The sequence below is a fragment of the Desmodus rotundus genome, chromosome 10, assembly GCF_022682495.2.
Source record: "Desmodus rotundus isolate HL8 chromosome 10, HLdesRot8A.1, whole genome shotgun sequence".
NCBI lineage: Eukaryota > Metazoa > Chordata > Mammalia > Chiroptera > Phyllostomidae > Desmodus > Desmodus rotundus.
This window is the reverse complement of record NC_071396.1, coordinates 82,769,468-82,796,130: the sequence shown is the minus strand read 5'-3', so window position 1 is coordinate 82,796,130 and position 26,663 is coordinate 82,769,468. Positions and strand designations below refer to the sequence as shown.

Here is a 26,663-nt window from a genome sequence, read left to right as displayed (position 1 = left end):
TGCTAACTCCTACACATCCCAAAATGCAAAATGAAAAGTCCTTCCTCAGAGAAGGTCTACTGCTTCCCATTCCCACCCTGTTCCCATAAATGAGACCCCTAGACCAGCTCAGAGCCTTCCGTTTCAGGATGCTTATTGGTTCCTGTGTTGTTGAAATAGCCACACTTGAAATCAAATAATTGTATGTATTTACCCTTTCTAGTTTGATTGTCTATTTTAATTCCATCCATGAGATGCTGTTTCTGTCTGAAAAGACACTTAGGGATACAAATATCAAAATATTAGATTGTTTCCCCTAACCTCTTTGCAATAAATTTTGGGTGAGTGTAGTTTATTGGAAAGGGCAAAGGACCAAGGAGTAGTAGGCTGGGTTTTAGTCCACTTTTCTACTTTATGTTCTGTTACAACAAATAAATAATTATTTTGTTTTTAACTTGCAAAGGGTCTTAGTTTTATCATTTGTAAACCAGAACATTACCATGACTTGAGTATTTTACTAGGACATTTTTGGAGAAATTAATAAACTTTTCTAAAGATGACTTTTGCATACCTAAATGGTAGAGCCATTTAGTTAATCCAATGCCAATAAACGGGTAGCCTATCCACATCCTACATGGTTTTGTACAGTGTGTTCTTACTACCCGATTCAGCATTGGACTTTCTGGACTTGGGCTCTCGTGAGACAGACGGCAGATTATCCCACAGACTGCTTTCTGTGCCATTCTCTGACCCTCCACAGGAGCTATCACCTCACACCTGTCAGAGTGCCTGTCATCAAGACATCAAAAACAAGTGTTGGTGAGGATGCGAAGAAAAGGGAGTCACGATTTCTTCTATAATCTTACGCTGCCCATTCATCTTTCTGTTTGCTACTGCAACGCTCAGATATAAACTTATGCAAACCTACACTAGCTATCTTCTCGTAGGTATGTATCTGGGACATTTACTTCCCCTTTCTTTCCTGGTTGCTGACCTTTTCGGTTGTTTTGTTCTATAGTAGCTGGTTTCCTAGGCAGTGCTCCACAGAATCATTAACTATTGATAAACAAATTTCTGTTGCTACTTACCAAGAGGAAGGCCTAGTCGGTTTTCCCCTGTGAAACGCAGCTTAGTTACAAGCTAATTCAGTGCATCTGTGCTTATGACTTTTAATTTTGGTCTTATATTTGGAATAACCTCGTGCTTCTTAGTTCTTAACATCTTACTTCGGACAACATGTCTAACTAAGCAGCATTCACACAGGCCTCTCAATGCAGCACAGTTTTAGTGGCTCTAAAATAACTCTGCTCTTTGGGACACTGCCTTGCCTGCAGGCCCTCCCCTCATGACTTCTGGGCACATTGTGTAGCCCTGACTTTAGGTAAACATTCCTAACATACTCCTCAGGGTGGCTTAACTGTCTCAGGAGGTAAGGCCATTAACAGAAAATGTATTTTATTTATACATTTTAAAGCTTATGCTTTACACTATGAGTCACATACAATTCTTTTTTAGAAGTAGGTGAAATATATTATGACTAATTATGGTTGTAATTGACCTGAATTCAGTTCTTAGTCTAAAGTATTTGGAACTCCCCCTTAGCCTTGCAGATACCACTGAATGATGTTTTATTTGACTTAATATACTATCAACATTAGAATATTTATATTTGATACAAAATAATTTTGCTAAAATGCTGAAAATAAATCTTCTTACCATCCACAGCCAAGACCTCTGCTGTGTATATCCCATTGGTAATATATTTTGACTTCTTATCAAATTCCCTAGAAAATTGTATCTCACCGGTCCTTGTGTCAACTTTTAACCAGCTGCCGGCATCACGTCCTATGATATACCTGTTTTTAAATAAATACATCCATCATTTGCTTCTGTGAAAGTTAGTAATTTTAGTCACATACAATGTACCAAACTTATATATGGTGTTGTATGCTTTACAGTAATAATCGCTTTGGATTATAAAATGTATATATATCAATACAGTTCTAGTATTGAACATATTAATATGCAGGTTCACAACAGAGTTTTAAAATTTCATAATTTCTACTCTTCTAGCTCTTTATAAAATAAAATGTATAATCAAATGTTCATAAAATGGATAAGTCTATTTCAGGTCTGTTTATATATCATAGCAACGTCAAGGGAATAGCCTTTATTCATTTCACAGGGATGCACTCAGTCGTTCCTCAGTTTTACATGTATTGGTTTTAGAGCACCTCATTGTTGGCTTTTCAGAGGTTGTGGTATCATCTATTCCATTTGCGTACACGGGTTTCGTGACATAAATGGTTTCAAAGTGTTTGGACGAAGGTCTCATGTCTGTACCAGGCACGATTTTAAGCGGCCAAGGCACTTGTCTTGTCCTTGTCTTGTCTTGTCCGGACAAGTCCTTTTCCTCTATCCCATATTGATAGATTTCATCATTTTTGTTGTCTGTGAACTTGTTAGGTGATTAAGTGATCAGAATTGTTACTATTAAAGTAATTTATACATCAATACACCCTTCACTACAAAAATATTGGGCATAAGAAAAGAAGAGAGACAAGGAAAGGATATGTAGAGTACTTGTATATTTCACCATAATTGTTTTCCAGAATATCTTATATAGGTCTAATTCATGTATAATCTGTATACCTAGGGCCCCTAATTCTTATTTTTCTATTTTTCTAGTTCTGACTGTCTACATTATCTTTAGCTTCTTCTATTATCCTTTTTTTTCCTTTAGGTAAGTAGAAGGTTGAAATTAGCCCCAAAGCTATAGATAACACAGGTTTTAAAAAAACAAGCAGTGACTTATCTTCTATGATGATGTATAGTTTACAACCTGGCTTTATCAGCCCAGGTCCAGGTGGTACAACCGACCACAAGAGATCAACGAGACTCACAGAGTAATCAAAGGTGACTCTGATCTTCCCACTGCTCGCTGGATGCAATTACTCTTAGAACTAGTTACAGCCCTTACAGCCTTTAAAACACTATTAATATTCTAAGAAAATGTCAATGACCCCATAGTCTTCTATAACAATAACAGATGAACAGGAAAGGCAAACCCCGTAAAATATTTCAACCCACACGCACTAACACGTGCCCCACGAATTAGCACTGGGCAGAGCCATGTTTTATCACTTGAATGTGAGCAAAGGGTTTGCAGTACCTGACGTTTGTTGCAGGATTTCCGGTGTCCAAATCTACAGCTGTATATGTGCCAAGAATGTAATTCATTAAGGAATCTCCTCTTACTCCTTCTCGCACACGGAAAGTCATAGAATTTGGATCAAATTTGGGCCCTTCTTTCACATTAATAACCTGAATTCTTACAGGGGTTGAATGCATTCGGAATTGAGAGGCAACTGAGGGGTGAAATTCAGCTTGGTTTTTAACTCCGATACCAAGATGAACATTAGGCATTTGTTCATAATCCAGCATCTGAAATGACAGAAAGTGAAAAACTCTGAAACAGCAAAAGAACTGTCTTTTGAAAGAATAAGCCATGATAAGAACATAACACGCCAGAATAAAGTTCAGGAGCTATGAAATTCAGATTTTAAATTGGTAACATTTTATTAATTACAGCATGAGGTATTTCAGACATGTTACTGCTTTTATCTTTTAGCATAACGAGGTAATAGGTAATTCAAGCCTGGGAATTTAAGTTGGACTCAAATTTGGAGTTTTGCACTTACATAAAAAACCTGGAATGGTAAATAATCTTTCTTCCCAAATGAGGTGTTTATGAAAAATAAAAAAAAAATTAAACTTAGAATGAAATAAAAAAATGTCCACAGCTAGTAAATGAATACATAGGCCTTGGTTTCCTTTGTAGAATTACATCTGAGAATTTCTGAAAGTAAATCAGCAGAATAAAAGAGCCAATATATGTATGATGTAATTGAACATGTAAATCAAAAAATATGGTGCAAATGACTTCTAAAGGGGACTTTATGATTATTGTAGTCAGCCCTAAACTATGATGTCATTGTGTTGGGTATGACAGACAAAAAGATTTCTTCATAGGGCACATTTAAATAAGTAAATGCCATACAGGGAGAAAAGTGCCCTTTGAAATGGATGAAAGATGAACAGGATCTTTTGATCCAGGATGATTGATGTGGCGCTGGGAAAAGCTACAAGTGAAAAAGCAGTTGTAAGAAAGGGAGTACTGAGCAACATCTGTTCAGAAGTTTCTGGAAGCTAATGTAAGCATCATTTGCAACACGTCTACCAACAACAGATGTCAAGCTATCTGTGCCATCAGCAAGATCCTGAGATAAATCTCGGCTCTTCATGGAAGTTCTATGACATCATGAATGCTTTCTTAGGTTTAAAGTTAAATTCTTCACAAGAGCTGGCTCAACATTCCTCACTTAAATATTAGCTAAAACCCTTGAGGTTTGGGATTTTGATTGCTTTCGTACATCTGTTCCCCTCCCTGATCCACATAATACCTAGCTCACAGCTGGATATGAATTGCACACTGAAAAATGGATTTTCAACTGGAAGAGATTCTTCTTCTACAACCCAATTTTTACTTTCTGGAATTTTGTGCTACCTTCAAATAAATGAAAAAACTGAGATTTTCTTATTCTTATGGAGATATCTTTTGGGGCTTTCTTGTGTACACACATGTATGTGATTTCTTTTTTTTTTTTGTCAGAATAGTTCTCTCCCTACTACAGAGGGGTGAAATATATTAATATGAACTTGTGACAATTATAGACATTCACAGAATATAGGCACAGGGAAGATAAAATGCAGATAAAGTCAGCAAGTCCTCATTCACCCTTTGCAACTGGGGCCTTTTATCAGGGGTCCAGGTTGTACAAAGAGCAATAAAAACATCTTTTTACTGCTGAATCTCTGCTTGGAGGTAGAATAAGCCAGAATAAGTCAATTTCTTCAGGTTAAGGCATGACTGATGAGTAATCACTTACAAAGGATGCGCAGGTATGTGTTAGAAAAGTGAGGGGGTTGACCTTCAGGGTTCCAAAGTGAGGCTGGGGAGGGGTCAGAGTGAAGGGAACCTCTCCAGAAACAGTTCAGGCTTCTGGCAAGTTCTTTGCTTCTGTAAATTTTAATATAGTAGCTAAGCTATAAGATGATCACATTCAGTTTGTTCGTTTACTTATTTATTTTTGGGTCTAATTTAATATGACACTGCTAATTCAGGGAACCTTGGTTCATTTTAGAATTAAGTGTGAATGAGAAGTCTCTGTCCAAAAATAAAGCAGTTTTCCAAGGTAGGGGACAGAGGAAATGGTCAAATATCTGCCGGGTGTGTTTGATTTGCTTTTCTAGAATTAAAATGTTTCCGGTACAAATGTGTCTGGAAGAGACCAGCAATGGCACACACGGTTAGGATGGAGCTTTCAGAGGTGAACAGACTTCGGGGGGAGGGGACTCTCGAGGCACTTCCCTCACCCCAAAACTTGTTTTACTGGCCCCAGATGACATGGTGAGGTGTGGAAATGGCAGCTAAGTATGACTTAGGGATCAAAGATCTGGTTGGATCATGTCTTTATCCTTTGCCAAGTTAGTTTTCCTCTTTGATTTATTTCACTTTTTATAAAAAAGAAATTCCAATATTTTCTTCCCAGAGTTCTGATATGCGCAATGCCTCTATACACACAATAGAGCCCTGTAGTTGATGTTTAATAATTACTTAATACACACTAATTAGAGTTTTATAAAGTAGGGAACCAATGTTAGTATTTTTGTTAAAATTCTAATTGAGTAGTAATTTTTCTTAATGTTGAAGTGAATGTGTGCATATACACACATATATTTTATAATGCTTCTCAGTATTTTAAAACACAGTTATCAATAAATAGCAAAAGGAAGTTGTGATTGACAGATTTTGATTTTCTTAAACATTTTGACTTTTTAAAATACAAGTTTGTTGAGAACAGGGACCATGTCTCATTCACCTTCATATCCCTAGCATATAGTGATTCTAAATAAATTGGAGTTAAACTAAATCATTTATAATGTCCTCAGATCAAGAAAAAGGTTATAAAAACCTTAGTCAAAAGCTTGTAACTGAGGGTGGCGTGAGTGAAAATGAAGAGGGTATATAAAAGGACATTAGCAACACCATTTCAAATGCTAAATCCTAAAAAAACCACATATATATTCTCTAAATACAGAATTCTCCTGGCTATGTGCTAACACACGTATTAAGTTTTTTCATTTCATTTAAATTAGACTTTCCATATTATTTTTATGCTTTTAAGCATATTTTCTGCTCTGTTTAAGAGATTTGGAAAGTTATCACCCAGGCATAAAAAATAGATTATTTTGTCTACACAATATCTAATACTACCTTGACCGATTGTTCATAAAATTGAATTCCCAATATTTTTTTTTGCAATGAAGTGAGTATGTCTTTAGAACATTTAGGCTCTCACAGAAGACATACTATATAAGGCATAGATCATGATTGCCTGAACTATCAATTCTGAAATTTTGTGTGTTCACTAGAATGACAAGTGTAAAAAATACAGATTTTTTCTATAATTTTGATGACCATCTCATAAGTTAATACACCATGTAATTTCAGTGCCAATGGTTGTATTTCGTGGTGGTGCTAATACCTTAATTGCTCCAGGGAACTTCAAAAAGAACTCAATATGTAAATTCAATATGTGAGACTCAATACGTAAATGATATGTGTTCACATGTCTACCAGTATGGCTCTTTTCATAGCTATAAGTTCTGTTCATGTTGTTAGTAGTAATTTTTTTTGAGAAAAATTAATTTCCTTTATTATATCAATGTTAATTTGAATCTTATTAGTTTGTCATTTTGTTTCTAATTAGCATTTTTTAGATTATATTGCAACCCATGAAGTAAAAATGGAAAGGGGTTTGAGAGAAATTAATCTATAGGAAAAGGAAAGCCCTGTAGTTTGGTATTTGGGCTTCTCAGCAGCCCAGCTCCAACTCAGCATCTCCCTTCTTGAATCTCATAGCTTCTCCTGGTGGATCCTCTGCTACAGCTGCACAGTTTGCTCACCATGCCCTGAACGAGCGTTACATTTTCTCACCTCTGTGTGTGCTCACTCAGTCCCCACACTAGCAATCCCAGTTAAAAGGCCCTGCCTGCTTAAACCTTATTCCCCGCATGAAATCTTTCTAGACAAATCAAGCTTATAGTATCCCTCCTCTTATCTTAGTAATTATCTCATATTTCACCCATTTGGCAACTGATTATGTTTAATATGACATCTATACTACTGTCTGTTAAGCTTTTAATTCACGTTTTTTGGGCATTGTGAGAACAAGAAAGCCGTCTTATTTTTCTTGGTGATGAATATTGTGCTGCTTGACCGGAAGTCTCAGACCAGCACAGTAAACTTATTTAGGGCATTTGTTCACATAAACGGTACTCTGGGTTATGGGTTACTTTTTGAGAGGAAGATTCTCTCTCTAAGAATGTTTTAAAACTTCCTCAAAAAAAGAGTTGCAGATCCCATACTGTACCTTGATGACTTTCAAAATGCCTTCATTGGTCCGCGGGTCTGTTTGAATATCGAACCAATTCCCATCATTTCCGGAGAGAATGAAATATTTTGCTAGCCAGTTATCAGTGCCTTCTTCATCAAGATCAGTTGCCTTTAATCGTATCAGTTCCGAATTTAAACAATTCTCTTCAATGTTTGCTGAATACTGCCCGACACAGATCAATGTTATAGTCAATGAATTTTTCAAAAGAGGAAAGATATTTTCTAATAATTAGCATTTGAAGTACTAACAACAAACTGTGTCAATGATTTTGCATCATTATGTCTGATCAGAAATCTAAGAATAAGATGATTATAAGCTAATAGAATTGATTTTCGTGTGCTATATGTCAAACTGGCCTTTTGTTTCATTTTTCTTGTTTATTTTTAATATTCTATAACTTCCAGTGTATATATTAGGCATCGTGGGCCTGAGAGTTAGTGTTGCAGCTGTTCATTTTTGCTGCTGTAGCATCAAAGCAACCACAGACCACATGTAAAAGAATGAGCACAGCTGTGGTCCAATATATATATTTTACCAAAACAAGTGGCAAGCCAGATTTGGCTCAGCTGATTTCAATTTTTTGCTTCTTCATGCCTAAAGATGAAAGTGGAAGGTTGAGAATGTTTGGGACTCTGTTAGAATTAATTCAGTAAATCATCAGGCTCATAAAGATACACTGATATTGTTACATGAGTCCCAGAATAATAATAAATTTCTACACTTCTGTGAGTGGAGGGTAGGGAGGAGAAAGTCTTTTGTTTTCATGGAGGAGACTTGCATGAAATAGTGACTCAAAGGCAAATACACAATATTAAGATATATAAGAAATTTCAAGGTTTATACAGCAAAGCTGAGTACATCATGCGTGTAAAAAAGGCAGGTTCCCACACTAGTGGGAAAGGAAATTGATTATTGACTTTTATGTGAAAAGGATGATAAGAGTAACAGCTTACGGAAGTTTTCTCCAAGATGGGGAAATTATCGTTGACATCCAAAACCTTGATTCTGCAGGCACACTCGGAAGACAGCCCATCTGCAGCTCCATCTCGATCCGAGCCCCTCACGAGGAGGTTATACATGCTGTGTTCCTGAATGAAGACGAAAAGGAGTTGTAAGGTTTAAGTCTCGTTTTGAATAAAATCCAACACATTTGATGTCATTAGTCTACTTTTATAATTTTACACAGTTTTTAATATAATTTTCTTCTATATAATTTCCATTCAACGTAATGGTTGGATTATTTTTCCTTCCTGGCTGTGCATTAAAAGAATTTTCAAAATTGTATTTATTTTCTAATCATTCATTTATAGAAGGCCTTACCTCTCTGTCAAGGAAACTGGACATCGTGTGGACCTCTCCAGTGTACCTATTGAGGATGAACATCGGTGCACCTGCTGGCTCCTGAGAGATAATCTTGTAGGCAATTTTAGAGTTCAGATTGTTGTCTTCATCTGCATCTGTGGCACTTAACTTTACTACCAGTGTGTCTAGAAATGAAGATGGATATGGAGAGCGTTTGGGACTCTGTTAAAATCAATTCAGTAAATTGTCAGGCAAAGGAAGAGAGAGTGGTTGGCCTTCTGCTGCATTCTCTCTCTTCTAGTTGTCCAGGAGAATATGCAGGTGGGGCAAAAGTAGGCTTACAGTTGTGAGTATGTGAAAGTTTATTCTTGTGTTATTATTTATTATTATATTATTTTCCATACAAACAACTGTAAACCTACTTTTGCCCCACCCTGTATTACCATAACTTCAACTACACCATTGATTACAAAAATAATGGTGGTTTGCTTCTATAAAACACTTTACAGTTACTTTATAAAGTACTTGCACTCCTTCAATGATTAAATGGTGTATTAATAGCAAAATACAGTGATATTTAATGTATAAAAAGAAATTCAATAAACTTTATTATAATGCTGAAGAAATAGATTCCATCAGTTCCTTTTTGGCCATTGTCTTGTGGAATTATTTTAAAATGCTTAATCAAGAAAAATGATAGCTTAATTATATTCAACATTGTGATTATTTATTGAGCACCCACAGTCTTTTTGTTGCTCATCCAGAAAGCAGAGAATTACTGTTCATTGCCTTGGAAAATAATAGTACTTTACTAAGCAGTCATAAATATATAATCATTGAAAAGAAGATTTGTTCACAGTTATATAAGAAGTTCTTAATTATTCACAGCAACAAAGCACAGACATGCTAAGTCGGTCCTCAAGGATATCACCCCACAGCACAGGTTTTCCAGAGTGGGCAGTTTCCTGATGTTTTTGTGCTTCCCAGCCAGCTTCAAAGTGAAAAATCCTTGCACAGAGAACCAGGGGAAGATTGAATAGTTAGAGCCAGGTTTCATGGAAGTCATAGTTTACGAAAGTAGGATTTTGCCCTCTGGTTCACCTTCCTGTCATGGACAAGCATTAACAAGGCTGCTAATCAGCAGTAGAGTGGAGGCGCATGTGGGTTTTACGTTCTCTTCTTCACCAAGCTTGTCTTGAAGGACGTTAGTGGGGAAACTGATGGACTTGGAGACTCTCTCTCTGTTTTGCCTTCTTAGGCCACGTCCTCACTTTGCCTATGTTCTCCCACTTGATTTTCAACATCACTTTTTCCCAGGGTATCTGAAGAAATTCTCTTGACACCTCTTGACCCCTGCCTTTTGTTAGCTCTTCCTTTTTCTCCTCCATCATTTCTTACATCTTTTCTCTTCTTTACCAGACTCCTCCATCTTTCTTTCTTTGGTGCTCCATTGTTACCTCTAGCTTCCTTTCTAATCTGCTTTTCTCCTGAAATTTCTTTTTTCTATTCTCTTTTTGCAAATTTTATTTACAGGCCTAAGTGCAGATATAGGTGTGAAAGGAAAAGGAATATTAGAGGATTGAGGGAAGAATGAGGCATAAGGTAAAGAGGGAGAGCCAGGAGGAAAGTAGCAATATAGGGAAAGCTTAAGTGTAGAAAGGAAGTTCAGCAGAAGTGATCGAAAGAGGGAAAAAAGAGGAGGGTATTAGAGTTAGAGATGGAATTAAGCAAGATGGAAAAAATGAAAAAAAAAATAAGAGAACATAATGTAACTTGCTGTGTAGACTGCAAAGGCTCTTGATTATCCTTTGTGAATGATCTGAAGGGTACTATCGGGGAAGGGGAGAATTCTCCCTTAAGTTCTTATGATTGGGCTAATAATAAAATTGACTCAAGGTCAGATGAACAGGAGGAAAATCTAACTTTATATGTGCACAGGGGAGAATCATAAATGATGCTCTGACAAATGATGGACTGGACAGCATTTTATACTTTTTAGACAAAATAAAAATACATTTTTGAAGAATTGATGGGACAAGAGAAAATTTAGTGTTCATTAGAAAGGAATTGAAGCAAGATTTGGAAAAATCTAAATGAAGTTCGGGCATGGACAACAAATTAATAAAGAGGCAACAAGATTTGTTTCTATAAATTCTTTGGCTGTGTGTCCCTTAACTCTACTCCATGGGTGTCTCCAGATGCACCTTTCACATGGGGCATTTATCTCCTGATTTTAAGGGGTTGAGGGAGGGGGGAAGACGTCAGCATGTTCTTCTTGCATTGGCAGTTTCTTAAGTAACTTTAATTCAAGATGATGAGTATGCTATTGTGGAATATCTTGGGGCAGCCTACTCTGGGTCCCAGCAGCACAACTGCTGATGCATCGTTCTTCACACTCTGTCTGCTGTGGTTCAGCCTAGAGTTTGAGGAATAGAACAGAACAAGGCCCTCCTTCACACTCATGGCTTCCCCTCAGTTTATTCATTTGGATTAAGTGAATCACGAGCCCAGTAATGATCTCTGAGAAAGGTGCTAAGCCCCTGCGAAATCACATGTATAAGAATCCTTCACAAACAAAAGGATGTTTAGTATTTTAGACATGATTTTTGTTTCTAGCTCAATTTTAACCTAGAATTTGTGGGGTTTCTTCAACATACAAATTTGACATTTTCTGATCTTTAAGTTCCTTGTACAATATTTTAATCTCCTAAAGCTTTTGACCAAGAGAAATAGATATGGTATAATGCAGAGATGGAGAATCATTCTACTCACTTGCATCACTGTTTTCTTCAATGCTGGCTGTGTACACATTTTGTGTGAAGACCGGAGGGTTATCGTTTATGTCCATAACTTTGACTCTAAGCTCAAGAGGCTTTTCTAAATCTTCACCCCGTGAATTCAGAGCCCGACAATAGATCTGTGGAAAGTTGGAAAAAAAAACTATCTATCTCCATCAAAGGAAATTAAGTAACATGCTTGAAAATATATAAGGAAATGTGCAAGGAAACGATTTTCTCAGTAAATTCAGACTACTTTTACAGCCTAGTAACTTAACTATTATAATGACAGTTGATCACGTGCATGTGCAACACACCAGAGAACTCTGAATAATGAACCTTTTTCTCAGTCTTTCCATCTCCTCAAGCCCTTTATTTGGTTTCATTCTGCTGTGTTTTATCAAAAGTAGGCATTAGTCCTGAGATAATTTTTTTTAAAAGGAAGAAAAATAATATACGTACATCAAAACACAGTGCTGTGACTTACCAAGAAAAGTGGAGTTATCTCTCTGTCCACCACTGAGGTGATGTTAATTTCCCCAGTCTGAGGGTTAATGGTGAACACTCCATAAGGCGGACGGTCAATCCCTACCCCAGAGATGCGGTATGTAATCTTCTGGTTCGCTTCGCAGTCTGACCGAATCTATGAGGAAGACGCCCAGGATTTAGAGCAGATCATGAACTTCACAGTGTAGTCGAATGAGAAGGAAATGGCTTTGTAGCCAGATGGGTCTTGTATGGAAGCCCAGCACTGTGACACAGGCTGGCACTGTGACACAAGTACCAGTTTATAATGGGATAATACCACTTACATGCTAGGTTTGTTGTGGGGATTGTATGAGGTGACCTGCTTACACCCACTGCAATGACTGACACATGGCACGTCCACGCCTGATGCTAGATTTGTTATTATTAACATTAAGTTCACTTCTCTGATATTTTTTGTACATAGTGAGTTGGACAGACAAAAGAAATCAGAATCTTTATTATTTTGTAAGAAGATTGTGGCATATTAATATGTACCTGCCTAGACTTGAGTTTGAGATTTAATCAAAATGGTAGATAATTTAAATGAAGAAAATCAGAAGAGAAATACAGTGCTTAGAGATATTGGAAATAACTTTATAAATCAAAACCTACCATATCACTCATCTGCCAAGTAGATTTTTTGGCAAGTAGTCTGATATCTAGATTATGTTTTCATAGTTTTATATCTATAGTTCATAAATTTAAACAAGAATAGTTTAAATTTTGTAATCTAACCTATGTACTAAAGGTGAGAACACTCAGTAGAATACTAAGGTTTGTTACCTAAATATCCACAATTAAATATCCACAATAAAGACAGCTAGAAATACAACTTGAATGAGTCCCACTCTAGTCCAAAGATCTTATTTATATAGATGAAAAAATCCAGGTAATCCCTCAAATAAAAATATAAAGAAAAGAATGTACAATATAAGTGGGATAATATAAAGCCATAACTGTGGCTGAATGGAAAGAATAATTTAAAAGTTTTCCAAAAATTTGAAAACATCTGAGAAAGAACAAATCTCTTTTCTTGAGCTGAGAATAAATCTATAATATCATTGCTGATGCTTACTATATTTTTAATGTAAAGCTTTAAGGATGGAATTCTGGTAAATCACTACTTTCGTTTCAATACTGGCCCAAGGCCAAGATACCTAGATAGAGCTAATGAGGTGGTTAATGTGGATTCTATCCTTCATGGGTTAGTTTGTAACAGTTCTTCCCTTAATCGTTCTTCCTTATGGAGAGCCAGTATTTGAAATACCTTTTAAGGCTCTTCTAATTTCTTGGTCTAGGAATCTAGTGAGAACTTTTGACTCTGTCCTTGCTTCCTTACTTTCTTGGAGAGAATTAGCCAATTCTTTAAATTTTTTAAAACATAGATTTTTAGAGAAAGAGAGCAAAGGGGGAGAGATAGAGAGGCAGAGAGACACACACAGAGAGAAACATCAATTTGTTGTTCCATTTTTATGCATTCATTGGTTACTTCTTGAATGTGCCATGACTGGGGATTGAACCTGCAACTTTGGCATATGAGGAGGACACTCTAACCAGCTGAGCTACCTGGCCAGGACTCAGTTCTTTAAACTTTTGATTTTGGGGAGGGTTAGTCAGAAAAAAATATTAGTATATGCATTAATTTTCTAAAATGCGCAGGCGATCATAAGCAGAAGACAGATGGAGAGACAAAGCTCAGCGGTGCTGGAGATCCAAGTTTCTCTTCCAGGATCTCTCAAGGACCCTCTGCTCTGTAGCAGCGCTCAGAATGCGATAGTCAAAAGGGTGCCTCAGCAATGCGAACAGGTGACTGCCTGTCACCCATCTCCCTGAATCTCCACGGAGTAGTAAAGACTGCAAAACCTTGCAGTGTTTGAGGGCTTTCCTGCCCCTCAAAGGCATTTGTTATCAGCACACGATGCTCTTGTTACTTCATCACTCACTCTGGCAATCGGATTCCTCTTGGAGTTGTCCTCTCCTTCTCGACAGGCTGCGGCAAACTTGATCCACTCCCGCTTTTGTCTTCTGACAGTTTGCCATTTTGTAGTGCCATTTTCTATGTCTAATTCTTTTACCTTAAGCAAAAATAGTTCACATTTCATACTGTGTTAGAACAATTTTACTTAGTAAGGACATTTACTCAACACTGTAAGGTATACCCAGAAGGAGCAATGGTATTGAATTCGAGGAACAAAAAAAGCTTTTATTAATTTGCAATTCTGGATAGATATAGCTTGGCCATCCTTACTAGCTACTTCTTTTGGAATCATGTCATTACTAACTATATGATTTTAGTGAAACAAATTTTATTAGCTATGTGTGGAGCTCATAATATGTTATACTGGATAATAGGGTGTATGTAGTTTTTTGTCTTTCAATCTGTCCTCACAGGTTAGTAGACATTTGGTTCTGTCCAAAACATCTGCAGAAACATTTGGTGCATGCCAAAAGGTCCTTGATATTTGGCTTGTCCAAAAACGTTTGTGGAGATGTCTAAGCTGACCCACCTACCTAACCACACATGCCATGACCAGCTAGGCTACCAAGGCAATAAGGGTTATATTTGGCAACAGAGCCACCCCATAGTAATTGGACTAATAAAACATGATAGTATTTTTATGTATTAGTTCTGTAAACCAAAAGTATAAATGGGTGTTACAGGCTATTTGAACCCAGGAACGTTTCCTAAGCTTGGACGTTTTGGATGGGACCAAATACAAAGGACATTTTGCTGTGGACCAGGTGTCTCTGTGGGTTTTAAACAGGATTAAATGTTTCACTCGGTAGAGACCTTGCCCACCTCACCCTTCATTAAGTTCCGACCAAGCTTTCTGGTCTCCAGAGTTTAAAAGATTGCTGCTATTCCAGGTAAGTGTATCCCTTGCAACAAGACAGCTGTGCTGGTGAGTGCACTCACCCAAAAGAGGGGAAGGATTTTTCTTTTCTGTTGATACAGACACCATTCTGGCTCTGCATCCAGGTATATTATTGAAGGATTAGAAGAGTATGTTAACTGAAATGATGGTAGCTGTCATAATCCCACGGACACCTGTATGGATTCTCACTGCTGTCCTTTTGTGTCTGTGCTTGCTGTAGATTTTTCTCTATATTGTCTTGTTTGCTACTGTTGGAGGGTGTTTAATAATTTCATACCATTAAAGGCTTTAGAAGTGTTGCTACGTGTATAAACACATCTGTACACACACATAAACATATGCATATATATTTTTTGTAACTCCTAATGTACTTGTTGAGACATAGATAATTGTATGTTTGTTTAAGTTAGGGCTTCATTTAATTACCACTTTGGGGGAAGGAAATGTTCCATGTGAATGGAGCTTCTACTTTCAAGAACCAAAGCATCAACATTTTCCCCATTTTTTATGCAACTTCCTAAAATGTACCACTTATTCTCTATTTTGTCAACAAAAGTTACAAAACTAATTATATTTTCTTCATTGTTTAGTATTATCATAATGAAAATTTAACTACCATAATAAAATAAAGCCCTGCCAGAGAAGACAGTAGCTTTGTTTCCTGAGTCCCACTCTAAATGACAGGGGATTCTCTGTTGTTTTATTTAGTTGTGATGACAGATTTCTTTTTGTTTTTGGCATTTTTCCTGCATCGATTGACCATCCAATTGTCTTTCTTACAGAGGTAACTGTCTAAAATCTTCCTCCAATTCTAATGTATTACTAGGGTTCTTTTCCTTTTCTGTTAGGTTGGGCGACATAAACAAACTACTAGTGTAGTTTGATAGTAGTTACTATGACACTAAGCTGTCACAAACCATGTTTAAAAGCATGGAAATCTAAAATTATGGGTTTTACTATTGCTATTTTCAAATATTCTGATTTTTGATATATGATGCATTATAAAATTTATTTTTTCTTTCAACTTTACATTGAGGAAATAGTTTTAATAATTATACATTACCTCAACAATAAATTCACTGTTTACTTCCAGCACCACCTGTTATAGAAAACACAACATTAGTATAAATTTGCATAATTTAAACAAAGCAGTGTCATAAAACTATTGACAATATTCTCTGATTAATTCATTTCTTATGCATTTTGCTAATAATATGGAATACATATGGGTAATACAAAATTAATAACACAGGCTTTTTGCCCTCAGAGTCTTTTAAACTTTTAAAGAAGACAAAGACATAAATAGAGCAAGGATAGTGAGGATACGTGCTTCAACACAAGCACCCATGGGCTGAGTGGAAGGAAAAGCAGACAACTCAAGTTACCGAGTGAATTTCAGGAAGGCCTCATAAGAGAATGGGGATTTGAAAGGGCTCTGTAGGATGAAGCTACTGTGATAAAAGCACTTGATGGGGAAAATTTTTTCAGTCAGAGTAAAACATAAACACAGGTGTAAAGGCACTAAGTTTCAGAGTATATTCTAGGAATGGAAAATAATATTTTAGCTGGAGGGTAGTGAGGAGGCATGGGAGAGAAGATGAGGAATGTCAGTTTGGAGGCAGGTCATGGAGCGCCTTGTATACCTAACTAAAGAGTTGGGGCTTTATGGTATAAGATACTAGGATTAACAAAAACATCGTTTTTAAAACCTGTCAATGATAGGAAGGGAAGATTACAAAGGAAAAACACTTGAAGTCAAGACACTTAAGAAGCAACAATTATTTAGGTAAGACATAGTTAGACCATGAACACAGGTGCTGATGTGGAACTGGAGGGGGGAGGAAATGGAGACATTTCTGAAGAACTGATAGGGCTCATACACTGTGAGTGCAAGGGGAGGGGGTGTCCGATGATTTTGGTGACTTAAGCTGGCTTTCCGGGACAATGGGGGTACTTTTAATATTAACAGAATATTCAACAGAACAATATCACAGCAGGGAGATGATGACTGAAGTTTGTTTCATTTATTTTCAATGTGGCTCTAACATTTGAGATAAACATAAAATCTGGATAAGTGGGATTTATCTAAACAGGAGTGCTATTTAAAGTTGCAGTAAGTGAGGATATTACCTTAACAAGTTTACCGAGATCAGCAAAGTAGGCAGAGAATCTTACAGGAAATGCTTATATTTGTGTAAGGGACAAAAGGAAGAAATCTAAAAGCAGAGAAGAGAGAGATCAAGGAACCAGGTTTGTGGGTGCAGAGCAGGTTCTATTAACATGAAAATGGTCAAAAGTGGCAGTGGTGTGGTTGTGGTGGAACGTGAGTAAGCGAGCTGAGTTTGGAAAGAAGAGACTGGATAAGGAGAGAAGTAGCCAGAAAAGAGACAATGAGCGGAATTCAGTGATATGAAGTTAGACAAAGAGGAACTATTTAAGGGTTCATGTCCCATTGCAAGGTCAAGGAGATTGGATCTTGGGATATTAAGCAGGTAGTCATTGCAAACTTTTGTGAGTGGTATAAGTCAAATTGATGGAGTCAAGGAATGAATTTCTGAGGAAGTGGAAATGGCAATCATAGATTACATTTCAGGTTAGAAGGTGAAAGACATGTGAGAGGTATGATGCAGTTCAAGGAGCTAATTAAATGGAGAAAATAAACTATCATTCTACAGTGGGTGAAGAGCTTGAGGACTAGTTGGCATTAGGAAGCAAGAGTATAATGCACAGCCTGTCTGTGTTGTGCCTTCTCTAGTAGAACTTGGCAACCTGGGAGTGTGAGGAGAAGGACTGGGAAGGCTGTTCCAGAGTTGTGGGAGATTGTTATCATGGGGGAATAGGGGCTGACGAAGTGATGAGCCACCACTGTGAACTCCAGAGGCTCAGGGAGCGGAGTAAAACCAGGGATCTCCAGTAAGCTGGGGTGAGGGAGACACTGGACCAGGCGGAGTGGGTGCCAAGCAGGTTTTGCAGGTTTTAAGGGGCTATAAGAGGGAGTGAAGGGTGCAGGTGGGGATTTGGAATGGTAGCTGAGTCCAGAGTGGGGAAAATCAGAGATGACAAATGTACCAGTAAGGCATAGTGTTTCCGCTTAACTCACTTGCTCTCTGATGTGTCACTTTTATTAGACATTAGTAAAATATGTAGACCTGGAAAAGAAGTTCAATATGCGATAGAAGATGGTCTTCTATTATTTGGTTGCATAAGATGTTTTGTTTCATGATGAATATTGCCTTTGGGGGTTAGATATTCTTAGAAAAGTAGATGATTTTGGAAAACGTAAGGAAAAGTAAAAATTGCACAGAACGTAACTACTTGGAGATTACTTATTATTGTTAATATTTGGAGAATTTTTTTAGACTTTTTATTCAAAAACATAGACAAATTATAACTCTTTTTAAACCAAAAGAAGTTGTCATATACACATCATTTAGTAATTTTTTTGCTCAACAATTATCATGATAAACCTTCGTGTCAATGAGTACATACATACATGCAGATGTCATACATTTTGATGGTTGCCTTGTATAATGTACATTCAAGTGATGATAGGACACTGGGTAAGAGAACCAATAGATTCTGCAGTTCAGCGCTGCAGACTAACCTCTGCTGTGATTCTCAGGCACTGTCCTCTATGAGGAGGATAAGGAGAAGGCTGCCTTGGTGGATGCCAGGAGGTTGGTGAGCTCAGCACGTGAGCCCATGGTTAACAAAAGGTCTCTCTCCTTGTTTTCAGCTTCCCACTTTCTTTTTTTATCCTTTCCTCCACTTCTCTTTTCTCTCTTCCTCTTGCCCTACTTGATCTTTTCTTAGATGTGTCAGAGAGACAGGGTAGCTTCATTATGCTGCTTACCCTCAATGCAATCAGAGATGTGGCAGGTCATTTTCATTGTATCCTCACCCTGGTTTCTGTTAGCTTTCAACAAGCTTGTGAAGTTAACATTGTATCTACACAGTGTTAAAACACCTGCTCAAGAATGGACCTAAATCACCGTTCCATTGACTTTTTGTTGTTGTTGTTAAGTTAATTAAACCAGGAGGCCATTAGACTAAGGTAGTTCTGATGCCCATGGAACATAGTTAAGCCAACCAAAATCTAAGCCTGTAAGTGCCTCAAGGCTACAAAATTGAAACCTAAAAACAATCACAAACATTCAATTAGGCTTTAAGCTAAAGCCAATCAATGATGTCTTTACTTTGCTTCCATCTTTTCTTTATAAAAATTCTTCTCCAGCTTCTAGTGGTGGAATGTTTCTAACCACTCTGGTTTTGATTTTTGCTCAGATAAATTAAAAAAGAATTTAATAGGCCTCAGGTTATCTTTTAACAATTCATTTACACAACACTTAAATCTTCTCTTGAATAACCTGACATTTTACTAAATTGCTCTGGTTTTGCTGAAACTTTACTATTATATAACTGTGGCCTCTGGCTCTGGGAAAATATTGATGTTTATGTTGATTACTATTAATATTGTTTTGAAAAGGCCTTCAAAAGATTTTGCTTATGCGGCCTTAACTTTTTAAAAAAATATGTTTTTCAAAATTTTCTATAGTGACATCTAAAAATTTTATTATAAGTTTAAATAGCTACAAAGGATGGAATTTAAGATTTATAAATATTGATATTTTAAAATAAATGGTTACATTATTTTTTAAGTGTAGCCAGCAGGATCTAAATGTAGTTATTTCATGTACTGTTCCATCCATTAAAAAAATAGGTGAATAAGTTTTTTTATAATAGTTAGAAATTTTATTTCATTTCCTTTCCTCCTTGAATTCTTATATCTTATTTTCATGTAATGAACTATATTTTCCATAGTTTTATCTGATTGGAATATATTTTTAAGCTTTAAATATATTTTAATATATTTTATTTTATTGAGCAACCTGCAGTATTTTGCTGTGTATAATGTGCACCCACGTGTTTGGCCCAAACTTTCAGGAAAAACATCTCATGTTTTAATTATTTAAATTCAATTATTTATTTATTTATATTTAAATACTTGTTATTTGTATTATAAATGACATTATTTTGCATACAGATATCATTACTGCTTTCTGGATTACACTTTTAATGCATAAGCATAAATAAAAGAATAGAAAACATTTATATAGATACAGAATTAGTACTACCCATATATAATGATGTGCATCCTTATTTTTCCCTTAAAATTTTGAGCAAAAAAGTGTGCATTATCTACAGCAAAGTATGGTACTTCTCTGCAACAAAAATATGTATATGAATAGAAATTTTATTTTATTGTTCTATAACTGTATAGGTTATACAGGTTAAAATCAATTTCTTCTAGATTAAGTTAGTTTCACAATTATTAGCAGCACAGTTGATTTCCAGAAAATGTAGAAATTTTGATACAATATCCTTAAATCTAGAAAGTAAAATTTTGTCAGAAGTTTATTGCAAAGAATGGATGAAGGTTTTAAAAAATAGTTCATGAAAAAATATTACTGCTAGAATTAAACACATTTTAGCATCAATTCTATTTTGCTTGGTTTTGTTTTTTAGTTGTAAGTACTGGGAAAAAACTTGTTCACATAAATGGGTGGATGATATTGGAATTTTTTTTAGTAGCACAGTCAGTAATTCTTAAAACTTATTTTGAATTTATCCCTTAAATCTACAGAGTAATCTATCTTTAGAAATGATTTTTAAATGACCTATTAGCTGACAACTCTAGTATGTCCTCTTATAATTTTGTTGAAAATACATGATTGAAAAACCACATGACTTGCAAAAAGATTTATGTAAGTTTTAAAGTTAGTTCTCTTTCTCAATACTGACATAAATACTTTGAATTATCCCGTAGTATAGTGCACAAGATACTTCTATAATCTATTGCAATGTATCAGTAATACTTGCAGTGGGTGAGAGGTGTGACTTTTTTAAATGGGGGATTTGGGAGAGGAGAACCAGCTTGATGTCTCAGGTGCAGCTGCATGTTCAGCCAAATGACTTAAGGAAAGAATATACTATGGAAGCTGAGGATCTAGTAAATGGTTCCTTTAAAACTCCCTGCACATGTGTAGCCTTTGAAGTGCTTTTGTATTGCAGGGATATCTGTCTTCCAATTTGAAGACCATTGTTATAGTTGGAATTAAGCTAGCAAGTTGTTTAAATTGGTGTATATTTCTAAGTCAAATAATTTATATCTTAAAGTGGATGTGTATCCCTAAATTATAGATTAGCTTCATTAAAAGCAATACCGTATAGACACAAATACTTTAGACTGGGAAGCAGAAGAACTGAGCATGAGTCTTGACTCTGTTTACCAGATAGGACTTTGGATAAAACCCTGACCCCTCTCTGATTCAGGTAGAGTAAAAATGTGAAAGTAGTAGGCTCAGTACATTTATAAAGAGGCAAGAACAGTGAATGAGGAGTTTTCCTTTGTGCTTCAGAGGGTGTGCTCCCAGTACATCCTAACATATAAGAGTACCAGTCAGTCATTTTGAAACACTTGGAATTAGCCACAAGACTTCCAGAGGGAAGAGGGTAGGGTGGAAGGCTGGGTGAAAAGAGTATAGGGGAATGTAGTCAACGATAGTGTGATAACTGCTCAGTGATGGATAGTTACCAGACTTAGTGTGGTGAGCACATTGTAAGATATATTACATACCTGAAACTAATAAAATATCAAATGGCAACAATACAATAAAAAATAATAAAAACTAATAAAAATTAAGGTTTTCTGTCTGGAAGGGAGAAATAAGAAAAAGAGAAAAAAAGAAAAAAGAAAGATATTAACCACATGCATGGATTTGTCCTCAGTTGAAAAGGATAAAAGAAGTGGTTTGAAGACTTCCAGTCAGGATGGAGGCATAGGTAGACATGCTTCCCCTCCTTATGCAACCACAGAGAGAATTACAACTAAACCTCAAAACAAATAATACCAGAACTGTCAGAAAATCGAACTGTATGGAAATCCAACAACCAAGGATTTAAAGAGGCTGCATTCATCCAGATGGGTTGAGGGGATGGAGTCACAGAGATGGTCAGTGAGGAAAGGAGATGTGGTGTGGCTCGGAGAGGCAGTGGGGGAGGAGCAGACAGTCCCACACTCATGTTTGGTGGATAAAAATTGGTGGGGACACTTTGGGAATCAGTGATCCTAGCCCCAGGCCAGACCGCACAGCCCAGGGCTCCAGTGCCAGGAAGATAAATCCCATAATTTCTGGCTGTAAAAACCAGTGGGTGGTGGGGTGGCGGAAGAAACTGCTGGTTATGCAGGAGACTCCACTTAAAGTGCCTGTACAGTCTTAGAATGTATGCAAACCCACCCACGCTGGGATTCAGCACCAGGGCAACATCTGGAAGGGTGCCAGTCACATATGGGGAGTGGGCGAAGTGGGTGAAGTGACTTGAAATGGGGTGAATGCCAGGCAAACCTCCAGAAGCCGGACAGCAGCATTGTCTCCTCTCTGAACTCTTCCCCCACAAACAACTACAAAGCAGAGAAGTGGGTTGCCCTGCGCTGGAGATTACCTAAGGCTCCACCTCAAACAATTTACAGGTGCCTTTTCTACAATAGGCCACAATACTAAGACAGGGAGACAAAGCAGCTCTGCCTACTGCACAAAAGCAAGCACAGAGAGGCTGCCAAATTGAGGAGACAAAGAAATATGGCCCAAATGAAAGAACAGAACAAAACCCCAGAAAAAGAACTCAGTGAAATAGAGATAGCCAACCTAACAGATGCAGAGTTCAAAACACAGGTGATCAGGATACTCAGAGAACTCACTGAGTATGGCAACCACATAAAGGAAGAAATGAGGTTTACACTACATGAAATAAAGAAAAACCTACAGGGAACCAACGGTGAAGAGGAGGAAGCTGGGATTCAAATTAATGATTTGGAACATAAGGAAGAAATAAGCATTCAACCAGAACAGCAAGAAGAAACAAGAATTTAAAAAATGAGGATAGTATAAGGAGTCTCTGGGACATCTCCAAATGTACCGACATCTGAATCATAGGGGTGCCAAAAAGAGAAGAAGAAGAAACTGAAAACTTTTCTGAAAAAATAATGAAAGAAAACTTCCCTAATTTGGTGAAGGAAATAGACATACAAGTCTGGGAGACATAGAGAGTCCCAAACAAATTGGACCCAAAGAGGACCACACCAAGACAAATCATAATTAAAATGCCAAAGGTTAGAGTGGGGTGGAGGGATGGGGAGAAAAGGCATACAATTGTAATTGAATAATAATAAAAATTTAATAAATAAATAAAGTTTGCCTAAAAAAAATAAATAAAATGCCAAGGGTTAAAGATAAAGAGACAATCTTAGAAGCAGTAAGAGAAAAGCAGAGAGTTATCTACAAAGGAGTTCCCATAAGACTGTCCCCTGATTTCTCAAAAGAAACTTTACAGACTCGAAGGGACTGGAAAGAAGTATTCAAAGTGATGAAAAGCAAGGACCTACAATCTAGATTACTCTATCCAGCAAAGCTATCATTTAGAATGGAAGAGCAGATAAAGTGCTTCCCAGACAAGGTAAAACTAAAGTTTATCATCACCAAGTCATTCTTACATGAAATATTACAGGGACTTATTTAAGAAAAAGAATAAGATCAAAACTATGAACATTAAAATGGCAACATATTCACAGTTTTCTACAACTGAATCTAGAAAAACCAACTAGGCAACAACGAGAACAGGAACAAATCATAGGAATGGAGATCATTTGGAGGGTTATCAGCTGCGAGGGAGAAGGAGGAAAATGGGAGAAAAGGGACAGGGGTTAAGAAGCATAATTGGTAGATAAAGAAGAGATAGGGGCATGTTAAGAATAGTATAGGGAATGGAGAAGCCAAAGAACTTACATGTATGACCCACAGACATGAACTAAGCGAGGGATTGCTGGAGGGAATGGGTGTACTGGGTGGAGGGGGACAGAGGTGGAAAAATTCAAACAACTATAATAGCATAATCAATAAAATATATTTTTAAAATAGGAATGTTCTGAGTTCATTTCACTTTATTCTTGTCCTCTCTACAGAACCCAAATCAAGGGAAGGATAGCAACAATTGCATATAACACAGAGAATCTTTGAGTCTCAGCTCTTTTTCATTCTTCTCCTGTCTCTGATATTTGTTTAGGTCGGGGCAATTGCAATGCTAGATCACAGGACCCTTGTCTAGCAGAACTTATGTTGTGCCTGATGGAGGCCTCTGTGGTCCACTTCTGCTAATTCTGTGTTTGCTTGGCTGGCTCTACCAATGAGGGCAACAGCAGCCAAGCCCTACACATCGGCTCTCTTTCTGTGCAGTTCTCACTGAAGAAACTCGGCAGATTTTATTCTCAGGCCCATCAAAATCATGAGCTCTGTCAGGAGGCTCCTCCCTTTCCAGGAAAGACTTGTGAACGACTGTTTTGGAAGAAACATTAAGTGACATCATCTTCCTAAATTGCACACAGCATAAGAGCATGAACTGTGAAGAATAGGTATGGGTCCCGGGATAATACAGAAATTCCTTGCCTATAAAAGTCACCTTTCAGAGCTTCTGTAGGTCATATATCATCTGAGGGTGGGGCTTGGCCTGAGAGCCTGCCTAAAACATAGCATGCAAAGTGGAGATGGCTGAACCCAGTTACCGCAATGGTGGAGGACCAGAGAGTTAGAGGCATCTACAGCTGAGGGAGCAAAAACAACCCTGAGACATGTTTTGGTGTCCTGAGTGTGCTACAGTCTCTGTGGCCTAGTTGATGAGAGTTTCCTGTTTTCCTTTTTTCTTTGAATATCCTTACAATGAATTGCATTAACTAAAATAACTCAAATAGGACTTTTTCTGGCAATATAAAAGTGCCTACAAAGCAAAAATGTGTGTGTCTGTGCTAATGTCCAAGAATATGAGGAAAGACGAAAAGTGCGAACCTGCCCTGGAAGAGGTCACATGTCAAAAGACGGAGGAAAGCAGATAAACAAGAAAAGAGATTTGGAATGTTTTAGACATTGCAAATGAGGCACATACAGGATACAGCAGTGGCCCAAAGGGGAAAGGAGTCAAATCTGGAACAATAGAGTTTTGGACATGTGGTACCCATGTCCAAATTCTGATCGTACCATTTATGGGCTATGTGCACCATTTTGGCCTTGAAAGTTTCTTTGTTTGTAAAATCGGAATACTTCTATTTCCTTTTCAGGAGTCTTACACGAGTGAAAAAACTTTGTTAACTATACAAATGTTTTGCTAGTGTGGTGTGGCGGAATGGGAAAGCAATGGCAGACCAAGTACCAGAGATATTTCCACATCCTGCAGGAAAGAAGAGGGAGAACCAACTCCTTTGCTGTCTCAATTTTAAGCCTAAGTTCACGACCCACAATGAAGTTGCCTATTAGCATGTAGGTGGGAAATATGGTGAAGTGACTTGGTAAGAAAGATGAACTGGAAACAAAATCTATTCATTCATTCATTCAAAAAATTTCATTGATAAACTGTTATGTGACAGGCACTGTCCTTTGTGTGCAAGGTAAGTTCTGACCTGTTAGGATAGATATACATTCTAGGGAGAATAATAAGATGGTCAATACTTCATAGCCATCCAACTTTGGGCAAATTGCTGAAGTTTTTCTGGGCTTAGTTTTCTTTTTCTTAGTACTTTCTCTTAGGGAGAATATGATGATTTTATACGAGATGTGTGTAATCTAAGTCATTACATGTGCTTATTGCAATATTAGAATACATATTATTCCCTTCTAAACTGAGTATATGTAAAGTAGTAGCTTCTGAACAAGCCTACTTTTCATCTCCATGACTTCCCTTTTTGAAGTCAGTTTTCACAGTCATTTGCACATCTAGTACCTTATTAATAAGTCTCCCTCTCCTGAATAATACTTATAAAAATAATTGAGTAAAGCAATTGCCATCCTTATAGGGCTATGGTAGAGATGCCAAGTTCAAGCCTAATTATACCACTTTTGTTTATAATTGAAGGTATATCAAGCAGTGGCCTTCCAGTTTGTAAGCTGTGTAATTTTCTGTGTAGAAAGGAAGGGCACACAGTTCTCATGCAGGTAATATCGGAAAGTTTCACCAGTCACTCCTTTCACACACCCTGTTGTCAGAGCTGCTCTGGTGAGTAAGGAATTCCAGCTGCGATCCCCGTTGTGGAAGGGAAGGAACCAGCTGCGCCTCAGACAACAGACTCATTGCTTTATAAGGAACTCCTCCTTGGATGCTTAAGGACTAGAAAGGAGTCACAGAACTATGTAATAAGGATCAAGAAATTCCCTAAAAAAGAAAACCTTAAAAAGAAGAAAGGAAAGCATCTGTCTCAAGGGCCATTTGTTTCAGAGCAGGATTTTTATCCCGCGATTCTATAAACAAATATTATTGGCAAGACTGTATTAAAGTTATAGGTCATGATATCATAGTAATACTTTCTCTTGGCGTATAAAACTTATTTTAGTCCATCGTGGTCTCTGAAGGAATTTGAAGGCAACACTATAAATTTATCCACTTGTTTTAAAACATGTTTTGTAATTCCTTAGTCCCTTATACCAGCAAAGAAATAACAGAGGTGAGATTTACTTCTACATAGTCTTTGGTGTGATGAGGACATAAAAATGTAACAAGCAGTATTGGAACCAATCATTTAATATTATTTTAGGTATTCTGTTTAGTAAAAATAAAAAGACCAAATCCGATAAGATTGTTTT

General features: G+C 37.0%; 1 protein-coding gene across 1 annotated transcript in view; it reads right to left on the bottom strand.

Moving 5' to 3' along the window:
* DSG4 (desmoglein 4) overlaps positions 1-24,402 on the bottom strand; it is a 35,661-nt gene extending 11,259 nt beyond the window's left edge. Inside the window, 10 exon segments of the mRNA XM_024580545.3 lie at positions 1,696-1,835; positions 3,152-3,423; positions 7,476-7,661; positions 8,453-8,587; positions 8,820-8,986; positions 11,574-11,718; positions 12,066-12,221; positions 14,050-14,181; positions 16,046-16,144; positions 24,250-24,402. Coding sequence (XP_024436313.2) covers positions 1,696-1,835; positions 3,152-3,423; positions 7,476-7,661; positions 8,453-8,587; positions 8,820-8,986; positions 11,574-11,718; positions 12,066-12,221; positions 14,050-14,181; positions 16,046-16,144; positions 24,250-24,402 — 1,585 coding nt within the window.
* Between the last annotated feature and the right edge of the window lie 2,261 nt (positions 24,403-26,663).